The sequence below is a fragment of the Lissotriton vulgaris genome, chromosome 6 (genome assembly GCF_964263255.1).
Source record: "Lissotriton vulgaris chromosome 6, aLisVul1.2, whole genome shotgun sequence".
NCBI classification, from domain to species: domain Eukaryota; kingdom Metazoa; phylum Chordata; class Amphibia; order Caudata; family Salamandridae; genus Lissotriton; species Lissotriton vulgaris.
The window spans coordinates 310,324,120-310,338,309 of NC_141694.1; the positions used below are offsets into that span (position 1 = coordinate 310,324,120).

Here is a 14,190-nt window from a genome sequence, read left to right on the forward strand (position 1 = left end):
GTGCAATACAAATTGCACGGGTGAAAGCAACATCTCAGCTAATATATTGATGTGTAGAAGGGTCAATTGGGTTGGTAAAACCAAGAAATGTGTGGCGGGTGACTGTGTCATAGTAAATTTTAAATCGCGTGATGTCACTAGCCGACTCTTCTGGGATGCTTCCCCTTTAGATCCTTTTGGTAAGGGTGTGCGTGCTATGCCACTGGGTTTTTTCTACCCTCCCACACCCAGGCCAACTGGGGTTGGGTATGGTAGGCCCCAGCTAAACAACAATCCAGGGCACCAGGGCAACCAAAATTTCCAGCAGCAAGGAAATGAATGGGTGACTAAGAGGGCTAGGGGTAGTGGTGTAGCCACACCGGTAATGAATACATTTTCAGACAACCTGCCTCTTTTAAATAGATTTGCGGTTCTTGATAACCAGGTCGTCATGGACTGACTAGATCCTATGCTAACTAACCATTCAGCTACTACACAGGAAGCCCTTATGGACATCCCAACCCCCTGTAATTTAGCTAATAACTTTACCCCGTGTAATGTGGTTTCAAACGTGGGGGAGGTAATAACAGAGGGAGGTAATAGAAACATTAAGATTCTGAGCTGGAATGTTGCTGGCTTACGTGCAAAACAAAATGACCCAATCTGGCTAGGCAAGTTGAAAGAGTACGATATTGTAGCCATGCAGGAAACATGGGCTAGGGACAACTCTTTTTGGCTGGATGGTTATTCTTCTTTTTTTGTAAAAGCACAGTGTTCCGTGGCGGGAAGGGACATTGGCGGCCTGATGTTCTTGGTATCCCTCAATATAGCTGGGAGTGTGAGAGAAATTTATAGTTCCTCATACCATTTTCAACTGGTAGAAATATGTCAATTAGACAAAAATAAAACACTCCTTATAAATTGTTATAATTCTCTGCAGGGTGGCCCCCAAAACTCTGTTTTAGATTGTTTAAATTTATTTGTTGCGGATTACATGTCAAAACAAACCACTTTTGTTCAAATTATTTTAATGGGTGATTTTAATGTTCACTTATGTGAATCACATTGTCAGATCAAAGATCTCGATGGGCCTGATCTTACGACCCCTCCCCATTTTGAGCATAGCCTGAAGGGTTCCTCTATGGAACATTTGTTATCAGCTAATGATCTTTATGAACCTAGTTTTGCTGATCACAATGAACGGGTGGTAACCTACAATGCAAGGGGTAGTGAATCCATCATTGATTACATCTTTATGTCCCCAGGGCTTCTCCACTATGTCCTTTTTTATAACGCCATTGAAAGTGGCTTTAGCAATCACAATCCGGTGTGTCTAACGTTGGATGGATCACTTGGTTTGTTGAAGGAGGTCCTGTTATCCACTTCTGTGAAGCACATTAAGAGTAAAGATAATGGGCGGCGTTTAAAATGGTGCAAAGTTTGCCCTGAAGATTTTTTGAATCTCATTGAACATGAAAAGGCGGTGGAACTCCAGATTTGCAGGGACCCAGCTAGGGGGGACAAAGAGATTATTGCCGCTTTTGAGGCTATTTGCTTGAAGGTGGAGAAAGAATTAACCCTTAGCCCTAAAAGGGGACCCGCTCCAGTCTCTGGCTGGTTTGACCATTCTTGTTCAAAAGCCCACTCTGCACTGATAGCTGCACTAAAACATTCCCCAAGAAACAGGCCAGTGATAGCTCAACTGAGGAAAAAATATGCAGAGGCGATAAAAATACGAAAAAAAGCTGTCAAAGAAGAAGCCTGGGATGCTCTAATGGACTCCACCACCCTAAAACACAGCTCTAAATTTTGGTCCATTGTAAATAACCCCATATTTGCTAAAACATGTAACACAGACCTTGAGGCCAATATACCCGAGTCAGATTGGCTTAACCATTTTTCAGTTATTTATGGGAGCAATTTACTTTATGAAAGCTTCTGTTTACCGTGTAACACTAATCTTCAACCTGCGGTTGTTTTTACTGAAAATGAAGTCAAGGTCGCTATAATTGAGTCCGCCAAGAACAAAGCACCAGGTCTCGATGGGGTCCCATTGGACTTATATAAATCAGACCTAGAGCTATGGGCAACTGTATTAACGAATGTTTATAATAATGTGCTTAAGGGGGGCTTTCCAAATACTTGGGCATGTTCAATTATTGTACCAATTTTTAAAAAAGGAGTAAGAAATGACCCAAAATGTTATCGCCCCATATCCCTGTTGGATTCCTCCATGAAGATCCTAGGAAAAGTCCTATTGGTGAAAATTAACAAATGGTCCACAGAGAATAATATTTTGTCCAATGCCCAGTATGGTTTCCGGTCAGGCAGAGGGACAGAGGACCAATGCCTGAACTTGAACATGATAATTGCTAAATATACAAAGGCTAAAAAAGGGACTATTTTTGTTGCATACATGGACCTGTCTACAGCGTTCGATTTAGTGAATAGAGCCAAGTTGTGGGGCATGCTGTTACAGATGGGATTGGACCCCCCTCTGGTCAACTTTTTGGCTGAACTCCATAAAGACCTCAAGGCTTCCATTAGAATGGACCAAGAGGGGCATCGAACAGCGTGGTTTAAATCAGGCAGGGGTGTGCGACAAGGTTGCATCCTTGCCCCTATGCTGTTCACATTGTACATAAACTCTCTGGAAAAAACTCTTTTGGCTTCATCTGTGGACACTCCACGTGCAGGAGACACTCACATCCCAGTGCTCCTGTACGCGGATGATGCTGCCTTAATAGCTAGGACACATTTGGGCCTCCAGAGACTTCTAAATGCATTTAGTGATTTTATGTCCTCTCTTGACCTTGTAGTTAATAACGCAAAATCTCATGTTATGGTCTTTGGGGCAGCAAAGAATAACACCAAATCCTTTTACTGCAAAGGGGAAGTGATCAGCAATGTAAAAGTGTTCACTTACCTCGGAGTAATCTTTGACACCAAGGGTAGCTGGACCCCTCAGGTAGTAGCAAAGACCAAAGCTGTAAGGAGTTCTGTTAATGCCATCTTAAGCTTTGCAAGGAGATTGGGGGGGAAACCAAGCGGTGCACTTTTAGCCTTGTATAGGGCAAAATCATTGGCTATAGCGAGATACGGAGCTGGATTATGGGGTTATGTAAAAACTGAAACTATTCAAACAGAGGTTAATAAGTTTTTATGTTCTGTGTTAGGACTCCCCTTATCAACAGCCACTTTTTCTGTCCATCAGGAGCTTGGAGTTTGTTATATTACAGATATCCTCTCCATGGCTCCTATTCTATTATGGATAAGAGTTTGGACCAACAATAACTTAAGTCTTAACCACAAAATTTTGTTGGACTGTTTAAAATTGGATAAACATAAAGATATTGCTTGGCTGGCTTACATTAATAAGTGCTCGAAAGAACTTGGACGCCCGGAGATTTTCTCCTCCCCGCTTGATTTAAAAAAAGCTGACCTTGCTTGGGTCAAAGAGAATTTTTGCAGACTCAAGTCTTTGGAGAGAGAACAACTCCAGTTATCAAAACCTACGGTCAGAGCACATTATATGACTCTCACATGTATTGCCATCCAACCGTACCTTGCTTTAGTTAGTATCCCATTTCATAGATGGCTTCTGGTTAAGTTTAGGTTCAACCAGATATACTTGGTACTTTGTGATAGACAGGGTTGGTGCAAACTGGAGGATGCACCAGTATGTGAATGTGACAACTTTTCCACACAAGACAACATACACCTTGTGTTATTTTGCCCTTTTTATCAAGTTCCAAGGAGAAAGTATTTGTTACCCTTATTGAAGGAGAAAGCGTTCCTGCAAGCAAAACCCGCTTTTCTGTTCCTACAAATGCTTGATTCTCCCTTGGTAATGTTTAGTGTGGCAAATTATCTTGTGGCTGCTGTTCGAATTAGGAGGAGGAAAGCACAAGCCCAACAACAGGGACTGGGATGATTTAAATATTTCTGGCTCTTTTGCACATAAGTCTTTTATGACCTTTTATAGTTCAAAATTGAATTGTATAATATGGAATTTTTTATAAAATGTGTTTTTAACTGCATTGTATTATATGAAATTGCAAAATACGTAATTGGAATGATTTTATATTGGAATGATTTTATATTGTTGTAGTATGCTTTTATGATTTTTAACAAAATCGAATAAAGTGGTTTTGACCTATTATTTTATCAACATGTTAAACTTTCTATTAGGATTTGTGATGTTTGTATTGCATTTATTGTATTGTTTTAAGAGTTTGTTGGTCCAAAATAAACCCTGCATGATGATGAATTTCCAGTTCACCTGTTTCTATGGATTGTGGGGAATGTGAAGTTGGCTTCTCCCATGCCTCTGGGACCCCATTCATGCTGTGGGGTGCTGCAACTGGTGAAGAACAAGTCCAGTCTCTACTCCTTGCCTTTCTTGTGTTTCTGCCAGTCCGCTTCTTTCCCCTGTCCTTCTCCAGCTCCCTGCTTGTTTGCTCAAGGCTCTTGTTCCCTTGTTGTGGACCGTATTCTTGCCTCCAATGCTCTGGTCCTTCCCGAATGTATGCCATCTCAAGTTCCCTCTTCCCCTTTTGCCAACTGCACTGTGGACTCACTGTACACAGACTGGTTGAGATTGAATCCAGTGGGTAAGACAGCCATGTTCAATTGCCTTCTATAGCTTTGCCTATGCTAGTGAACGCGGGGGCACCCGACGTGCAAAAGGTGTGTGTGGGGGTTCTGTCCTCCATCTCCACGTGATTTGGGCCACTCACTTACATACCTTTGGCCTGGATGAAGGCCTGACATTCACCAAGGACCTCAACACTCGTGGCGGAGGCCGGACAGTTGTGGCAGAGTCTACGCACTTGTGGCGGAATCCCCGTAATTAGAATTTTCATTGCAGAGATTCCACCCAGAGTGCGGGGCCTGAGGCCCTTTGTGAACCAGGCCCACTGTCTATAACAAGCAAATCTGGGACTGTGATGAAATATTGCCAATCATTTATTTCCTCAGTCTGCACACCCACTGAAATCTGTCAGTCAGTAACCAACCGCAGTCTTCCTGATTACCTTGCCTGGAGTCTTTTAAGGAGTTTAGTGCTTCGTTTTTTTTGCATGAGCTTCCCTTACACAAAGTGGCAACAGCTAGAACAACAAAACTACTGTCAGGCAGCCAAAGAGCATGACGGGGTACAAACGGCTAACCATTCAGCCAAGTTAGTCAGTTATTCTGTTAGGATTAACTTTGCCCCTAATACGTCGCAGAATTCATGAACAAAATCTACAAGAAGATTACAAATTCCAGGACTCAGCTGTGGCAATGACAAGCTAAGCAATGCCAGTCTCGACTCCTTCTTACACATTAACGCAGATAATATTATTTGTGAATGGCTCTCGATGTCCCCTCAACACTCTTAAGAACATTGTGTTAGTTGGACAGGAAGTACCCGCGCTCATCTGAAAGAGAATTTAAAGTCAACTTTTTTCTAAATGTATCACTGTGTGTAGGTCAACTCCACTAACAAATGCTCCAGTTCTCTAAAACAAAACTGCTAATGCAGATTTCTAAAAAAAAAGTATACCTCTATGCATCAGGAACATTGTCAGTATAATTACTATTTATAATACCACCCTGCCTTTCCATATGAAGAGTTTTAAGGACAGAATCTTTATTGCCCACCTTGTTGGAGGATATATTCAAAGTTCTCTCAACTGGGTTTGGCACAATAGACACTAATAGAGGAGCCATACACCATGGACTGTAAGGACTGAAAGTGTCTGGACCTTTATTTTCCAGCCAACATCAGGAGATGTCTTACCCACTTCTCATCCTCATCTGCCATCTTTGCCCTGTTACCTTTTTTTGCTCGACACCTTTTGTATTGACCGCCACAGTCGCTGCAGCCTACTATCCAGGCCTAGCTTCATATAAGCGTTGCTTAAATGGATAGACTTTTTTTTCTTCCCAAATTGCCATACCCAATACTCTAGTAAGGCAGCTGTATGTGTACACTTTCACTATAGAGATGCAGTCCAGCAGTGTTTCCAGTAGGACATATCTCCTGCTATATTAAATTTACTGTGGCCGCGCTCTCATTGCTATTTCGGATTATTGTCCACGGAACTCCTGTCTGTATGCCAGAGACCTCAGTAGGTGTGCTTCCTGCTTTGCCTGAACTACTACTTCCAGCCTCTTGCTCCGCTTGTCTCTTGGTCAACAGGCGTAACAGGTTCAAGGTCCTTACAGTTAATTGTGCTTGCCTTGGTGGAATGTTTCTCTGGAGGCTGCAGAAGATGATGAGGTCTTGGGTGCCTTTCTTGAGCAATTCCTGTTGTCCAGATGGACTCAACATTTCTTGCGGTCCAGATTGTTTAGTTTTTAGGGAATTGGTTATTGAGAAAAAGGATGACTGGTGTCTGAAGTGCCGGCCCTGGAGGTTGGAGGACTTTAGAAATTTTCTGGATGTTGTTTAAAACATTGTCCTGGCTTTCGTGTTTCACCTTGTGCTGCTGGGAGCTGTGTGCACTGGCTGGGTGTTGGGGGTGAGGATTCATGGCAGTGGGATGGCGGACACTATATGGCCTTAACTAGCGCCGGTCTTCGTGGGGCTCAAGAGCATTGTTATAGGTTGGCGCAGGTGGTTCAAGGGATTTTCGCAGTGGTGATCCTGCCTGTTTGGAAGGAAGACAAGGGTGACATTAACACAAAATCCATATTTTCTTCAGCCACACTTCTTTGGCTCCTGGAGAAGAAAGAAGAGAACTTGCAATTTTTTAAAAAATGGGCCTCTAGTGGTCAGAGGACAGAAACTACATGAATAAAGCTAACAGGAAATATCATGTTTTCCTATCGAAGCTTCAATACAGTATGGTAGAAGATTACTTCATATGTACAGGGGAAGGATCAGAGTCTCTTGGCATATGAGATGAAGTCATATCCCTTGTTGCATCTCAACTTCAAGGATACTTCTTTATTCTATTTTTCATCCACTGCACTGCATTCCCAGGTTTCTGCTTTTTCGTGCACATTTGGGTTATTGTTATTTTTACAGAATCTTTTTTGCTTGAAGTATTTTTGTATAATATTTACTTTGTATGGGTTTAGAGAGGCTTGTTCTGCAACTTCTTACTTTTTATTCTCCTCGCTGCCTTTCTCTTTGCCTGCCAGTCCATCTTGTGCATCTAGTTTTCTAAGTGCTTTACTTGGCGTCTCTTCTTTTTCTTCACAGTGAATCTGCAGGGCAGTGATGAGGTGGTTACAGGAGGTTACCATTTCTATCCTTCAAGGAAGAATGAGAAGTTAATAGATGTGCAACTTACCATTATTAGGGTAGGATGCCAAAGATTGCACTAACCTGAAGGATCCAATACGTATCAAAAGCAGGATTTACTCATGGCAGTTCAATCTTTGAACCAGTGAGTTCAGACCTTACCTGAAGAGAATATCACTTTACTGCAGGTGTAGCTTCTATGGGACAGATTACGCTTCGACCGCAAACAACTGAAAAAAAAAACTTTACTGCCTGTCCAATGAAATTTACGTTTCCACTACAACAATTTAATATGGCTAGATCCAAGGTTGGACGTTGCCTTGGGCAACCCCTTTTAGAACTACAAATGATTCTGCGTTAGAACATTTCCAAAATTTCTAAAGACTTCAAGAAGATGTTTGATTGTAGGGAGACTGTAAATTAGGCTTCTCAAACTAGTAACTCATGAGCTGCTGGTAGCTCTCCAGCTATGCATGAGACGCTCTCCAGTAAGCAGCTCAGCCTACTCAATTAGAAGGTTTGGCTTGGATGAAATAATATGCAATATGTGTCTATTTTCAGAACCATAATTTCCAAACTGTTTCTAAAGCGGAGGATAAATTGAGTAGCATTGGGAGACTTACTAACATTTTTAACTTGGTATTATTACCTTGGTGCCAGGGGTATTGTAGCTATAGCTGCTGTGTATTACCATTGCAGAAGTGTTTTAGTTGACTGAGGGGCAGATTTACGTTTCCTGGCGCATCCCTGCAAATCAGCAGGGATGCGCCAGGAAAGATGCATCACGCAGGTTTACCCTTGCGCCACCACAGATGCGGCCCATTTACAATGCGGCGCATCATGGCGCAAGGATAAACAGATGCGCGTCGCATCTGCCAGTGTAATGTTGGCGCAGTGCTGGAGTTGCGTCGCAGGCGTAACGCAACTCCAGCACTGTTCCAACCCTGCCTATGTCCAACATGGTGCATCAAGCCTTACGCCTGCTTCAAGCAGGCGCAAGGCTTTGACACAGCGGGGTCGGAAAAGTGACAGAGTAAAATCTTGTAGATTTCACTCAGCCACTTTTGCGAGGCGTTCCTGTGCCGGAACGCCCCCCCCCCCCCACCCCCGCTCTGGTACGCCCACATGAAACCTGACGCAGGTTTCATGTGGCGCAGGGCTTTACACGTGACACATCACAGAGTCAAGAATTTTACAAAACTAAGTTTGAGGGGGGCTTATCTCTTGCTAAGAATCAGAAAGATAGACCAATAGAAGTCTACATTTTGTACTTGTTTTGGACATTACAAATGCCAACCATTCCAGTCTTCTCTGATTTGTTAAATCATTCTGTGATTGCCTATTTGGATGATATTTTAATATGTTCATCTGATCCTGAGCAACATGTTGAGCATGTTAATGAGACACTGAATTGTCTAAGATGTCATAAGCAAGCTTGTGAACCAGAACAATTTACATTTGAAGCATCTGGGCTAGAGTACTTAGGATACATTCTTTCTGCTGAAGATATGTCTATGGATCCAAAGAAGGCAGTTGCAGTTATGAATTGACCAACTCCTATAAATGTCAGGACATTCAGTGCTTATTTGGATTTGCAAACTTTTATAGGAACTTCTCATCTTACGTTAACTAACCAATACACTTCTGAAAAAAGGGCAAACTTTGATATGGGACTATATTGCCAATACTACCTTTGATCAACTAAAGACATTCTCTGTGTCAGGCCCAGCTTTAAGACATTAAAAGTTTCTGCTTCCCTTTACACTCCAGAAGGACATTTCCGATGGAGCATTTATAATATAGAACAAACGTATAGCAGCCCTATTGAGAGTGCTAGTACTCTCCACTACATGCCAGTCCTCCTGGGACGCTCGCGTGCTGTACTGTACTGTACTGTACTAGTAGGGCTTGCCTGGTTGAGCATTGAAGTAGCCCAGTCACTAGCTCCACCCCATCACCTCCTTGCCCTTTCATATGCAACTAAGATTGACAAAACAGTATTGCAACCTCTTAAATATATAGAATGTGTTAAACCACTTCCATTTTCAAATACAACAACTTAGTTTCCTTACTTGCACAGGTGTAGCAGGCCATACTCCATGTCAAGGCACTCACTTGTCCGGAATCCTTTGTCTGCCACAAACATTGAAGCTGGACAAATTTGCTAGCAGCACTAATGAAGGTGCAACATGTCTACAAGAAATAACCAACAAAACCACATAAGATCACAAGTAGGCCTATTTTATCTGTCAGCCAACCAAAATGAAATAGCATGCATAGATCCTTCTGGCGACTACTTGTCATCAACAGCTGTACCTGGAAGTTATAATTGACATTTAACTTCATTCAACATTTTTCATTAATTGACCATTGAATTTCCCATCTGAAATTAAGAATGAATATGGCGCCCTCAGTCATGGGTCAGGAGCACTGTACATACCATTGCCAGGTCAATGATCCACTTCTGCAGAGCCAGAAGATACCATCCTGCAGCAAAGCTGGCCTGGAGTTAAGGTGCACACACTTACAATATTCATAGCCTGTGGATCCAGGAAATACAGATTGGCATTTTTTCTATCTCTATTACTCTTTACATTTTTCATACTTGGAATTGTGCAAGAGCATTCACCAAGATCCACCAGGGAGGACATTCAATCTGTGATTCCTCTAATGCATTCAGAGCTTCAGCTTTCATTTTTCACTTCATGATGTTTTCTGACAACTATTTAACAATACATTGATATAAAGCACAAAATATGTCCAAATGTAAAGCAAAGGTCATTAAATACATGAGTTCCGTTTGGTCTCTGAAGCTGGAATTGACCTACGTGTGCCAGGTAACATGAATTATTTCCCTCCTTATGTTCTAGAAAGCTTCTTGTTTTGCAGTCTCTCTTTGATGTATCTTCTGTCTACTTCCGGGGAAGGTGAGTGGGTTGCATGCAAGTCAGACCGGATCCCCTTTTCTATGGAACCTTTTTAGAAATGTGTAGGTTCTGCCAAATGTCGAACACAAGTGAACTTGGGGCAGCATCAATGGGTTCCATGGCTACTGTGAGATGACGGTAGAAAAATGCTCACAGCATTTGTCCCTAATCTTCATAAGTCACTCAGCATATGACTTATTGAGATGTTGTCCTGTATGCTTGCTGACTTTATTAAATAGAAAGGGTTATCTGTGGGGGGAATGGGATTAAAGTCTGAATATGTTTTAGCATATTTGAACTTTTTAAAGCATAATAGAAATAATTTATGGGGGCGAAATCCCAACTAATCGCTTAAAGTATATTTGTTTGCTAATGTCTATGTCAGCACTCCTCCTGTCTGCCAGCTCTGCTACGGGCTCTCCACAGTTACTAGCCACTTAGAAACCAGTTATGGTGCAACAATCGTGCGTCAATGCAGAAGACCAACAAGGAAGATTCACAGATTTCTCAACATTGAAGAATAGAGGAGGACTCCATGTTTGTCAGGTACTTTCCATACAACACCACTAGATAAACCTTTCAGAAAGAGCTCAGCTTGGTCATACCCACTGATGAACTCCATTCTGACCACAGAATCACTCCAGATCATTGCTCATACACTGTCAATAAGGGAAGTCTGTGCGTATTGGGATCTCTGCACCACTCTCACTTCTAGGCCTCAATGGTACAACCACACTTGAATTGCAGCTGTCTGCAGAGAACCTCACCTAAGGGCCGATGTTGTAATTCCATTACTCCTAGTGATTTCCAGGGATTTAGGTGGGGCCAGTCCTTTCTGACTCCAACACTTGTCAAAAGCAACAAATCCCGTAACTGCACTGTGTTCTACTTTTCAGTGCCTAGTTTGAGAGGAAACACTACACCCAGTAAAACGTGGATTGTGCAGGCGTTACCTCCTGGGGGATATTGGAGTACTTTGCACTAGAATGCAGATCTGGTGTCCCTTGGCAACATACTGATACATATTAATGCTAGTTCTACAATACACAGTCAGCACCCGTGATACGCATAGCAGCAACACCTTGTAGAAACCACACCTCTAAAACCTCTGCAAACTTTACTGCATGTGTGCACCTCACTTGGGGTGAAGATCCGAGATAATAGTGTGGCTGAAGAACCCTGTAGGAGGGGAAGTGTAGGTTTGTGTGAGCTGAAGTGCTGCAAGTCTTAAGTGATTCTCTGTCCTCTGAATGGAATGCCTGAGATGCATGCAGCTGGCAGGCACAGGATATGCTTTATACAGAGACCGGAAACACCTGGTAGGACCGGTAACTCTTATTTTTAATACACCTTTTTTATGCGTAAAAACAGATATCCCTAGTGATTTATTGTTAAACTTGTGAATAGTGAGTAACATTAGGTGGACAATGCACTACTTTGCCAACCATACATGTACACTTCTATAGGATTCTAAAGGTTTTGCATTTTAATCCATAAAATAACGGCATTATATTCTGTTCCAAGGGTCCTTTAGAATCAGTTATCAATAAAGTCAGCACACATCAAGTTTTGCAGATTGATAAACATATAGGGCAAAGATGCAGGCCTATGTTCTATTCAGGTACAGTGAAGGTTGATATCGGTCAGAGCCAGCAACACCTTAATCACGTGTCTCTTTCCTGAGCCCAAGAAAACTGCTTTATACAAATATATTGGGAAAGGGTGATAAGCCAAATGGCCAGGGCATGTAGTAAGACCTTGCGACCCTCTCCTAAACTCTGTCTCCTCAACATATGGGAGGCTACCGACCTCACCCAGATGGAGCAGGCGTGGGCTGCAATGGGGTGGATGATGGCAAAGCGCAAAATAGCACAAAAGTGGGGGCAGGATGCTAGCCCACAGGTAATGGACTGGGCACAGGATATGGACTGCGCTAGGATAGCGGAGAAAACTGTCTGTAAGGGACGGGGATGCCCCAGCAAATGGGACCAAAAATGGGGAAAGTGGAACGCATACCGGGGGATATCTGCATCTCCCCAACAGTGGAACTACGACGGGAAAGGCAAACACTTATGGACCACCTAACTATGTCCACGGAGTCCCCTCCAACAGCGATATGACAACGGTGTGGACACATGACCCTAACAAACATTTTAGAATGGAATGTACATGTGGGTTTTGCTTTGTTTTGTGCATATGTATGAAGGCCTGCCCAGGGATAGGTGAACAAATGTAATCTTTACCCAATGTATTGAACCAGTGGCTGATGAGGTCTTGTTTCTTTTTGGACAAATCCAGGGGGAACTCTTTTTAAAAGATCCACCAAATCGCACAGCCATTCACTCGGTATGAATCAAATGAATTAAGTTCAACCATATTCATCTTCTTTTTAACCATTTTTTAACTGTTTAGTTCTTCCTCCTTTTTAAACTATAACTTCAATTCGTTTTATCCATACATTTTCTATGAGACTAGTCAAAAAGACGTCGGGCACAGGAAGATTCCGCATATCATGATGTTTAATTTTAAAAAAAGGACCCAATGCATTTCGGGATAAAACAATCCCTTCGTCAGGGGAAACTAAAAAGTAATGTAAACACAGTAGTTATGTCAGTGTTTAACCCAACATAAATCCATATTGTCCATTACAACAGTAAACAATATATCTCTTGTTATCCTGACATATTCAGAAAAGTGTAAACATAGTGTGCCACAACATTTACTCGACATTCTGAATTACCAAAGATCCAAAAAGAAAGTTACCAATTGAGCCCCCTTATCTGCAGCTATGTTGATATACTAATATTGTATTCTATGTCCCATCCCTTTTGTAAACAGTTTCCTTCTCTAATCTGTTTCTTTTTGGAACATGTCAACGCAAATGTATATTGCTAGCATCAATGCACTTTCTCATAAATAAAAACAGTTAAAAAAAAAAAGAAAACTGCTTTAAGTCTTAGCGCTTGCTAGTATAGCTTTCAGCTCTATGTAAAACAGATTAGCTCCTATCCAACAAAGCACTCGTTTTATTGACCTCAAATGGATACAAAAACAGGACAAAGATCTCAGCAGCAGTAGGTTAACTCGGTATATGCACACGATGATCCAGATTTGTTTTTGTAAAGCAGAGCGCTGGGTGAACACCACAACAGGCAAACAAACAGTCATCTAACGCTTGGTGGGAGAGAGGAGTCTTCAGAAGTTTAAAGAACATCCTCTCGGTTTTCAAATGAGGCAAGGGAGAAAAATCCAGTAGAAGCAGCCCCAATTCAGCATAGACCTACTGCCATATTCTTTGTGGGTCGGGTGAATCTTAGGAGGCAGAATGCGTGGCATACATTGGGTATCAAGTTGGGACACCCAATGTTGACCTGGGGCATTTCAGTAACCTCACTGTTGCTCATCTGGGTTAAATAATCAGAGGAAACCATAGAAACACAGCACTGCAAACGTCATCACTTCTAGGTACTACTCTGTTGAAGAAATGGTGGTACGGCGGTCAGAAGATGTACAATTGTTTCTTTCTGAACAACAGGGTGTTTACCTCTGTGGATTGTTGTGTTGGACTCCATTCACTGAATTAGGAAGTGATTTACACTTTATCGCTGAGTAAAGTGTGATCTGGAGATATGAAGCAGCATATGATGGGCACTTCATAGGACACGTCTATATATAGCATTGCTGAGGTTTGATGTTGCTTTTCTGAGGATGCACGGATATGTGAAGCCAGGGAGCTAGAAGGTTAGTTTTGCATTAATGGACATGTAGAGTTTTTGGGGGGAGGGGTTCATCAAAACGGAGAAACAATTTTCCTGCCACACGTCTGGCTATAGAGCTCTGGGCTATTTAAAAGGCATGAGAGCTGGTAATTCCATGAGCCTCGGTAGAGGAAAGTTCGCATATTCATGTTTTGAATGGATAGAGATTCAACAAACCCTTTTTGTCATAAGGGAAGGTGAAAGGGTTCAGACATCCGAAAAAAAGGCATCTTATGCTTCCAAATCTGTTGGTGATGGTTCCATCCAAGATGTATTCTTGAATTAGTGG

The 14,190-nt window shown here is 42.1% G+C and overlaps 1 protein-coding gene across 1 annotated transcript in view; it reads right to left on the reverse strand.

Annotated features, from left to right (window-relative positions):
- SLC66A3 (solute carrier family 66 member 3) overlaps positions 1 to 14,190 on the reverse strand; it is a 134,529-nt gene that overhangs the window by 24,886 nt on the left and 95,453 nt on the right. Inside the window, exons 4-5 of the mRNA XM_086925191.1 lie at positions 9,657 to 9,714; positions 9,289 to 9,409 (exon numbers count right to left, since the gene is read on the reverse strand). Coding sequence (XP_086781317.1) covers positions 9,289 to 9,409; positions 9,657 to 9,714 — 179 coding nt within the window. The remainder of the gene's footprint in view (positions 1 to 9,288; positions 9,410 to 9,656; positions 9,715 to 14,190) is intronic.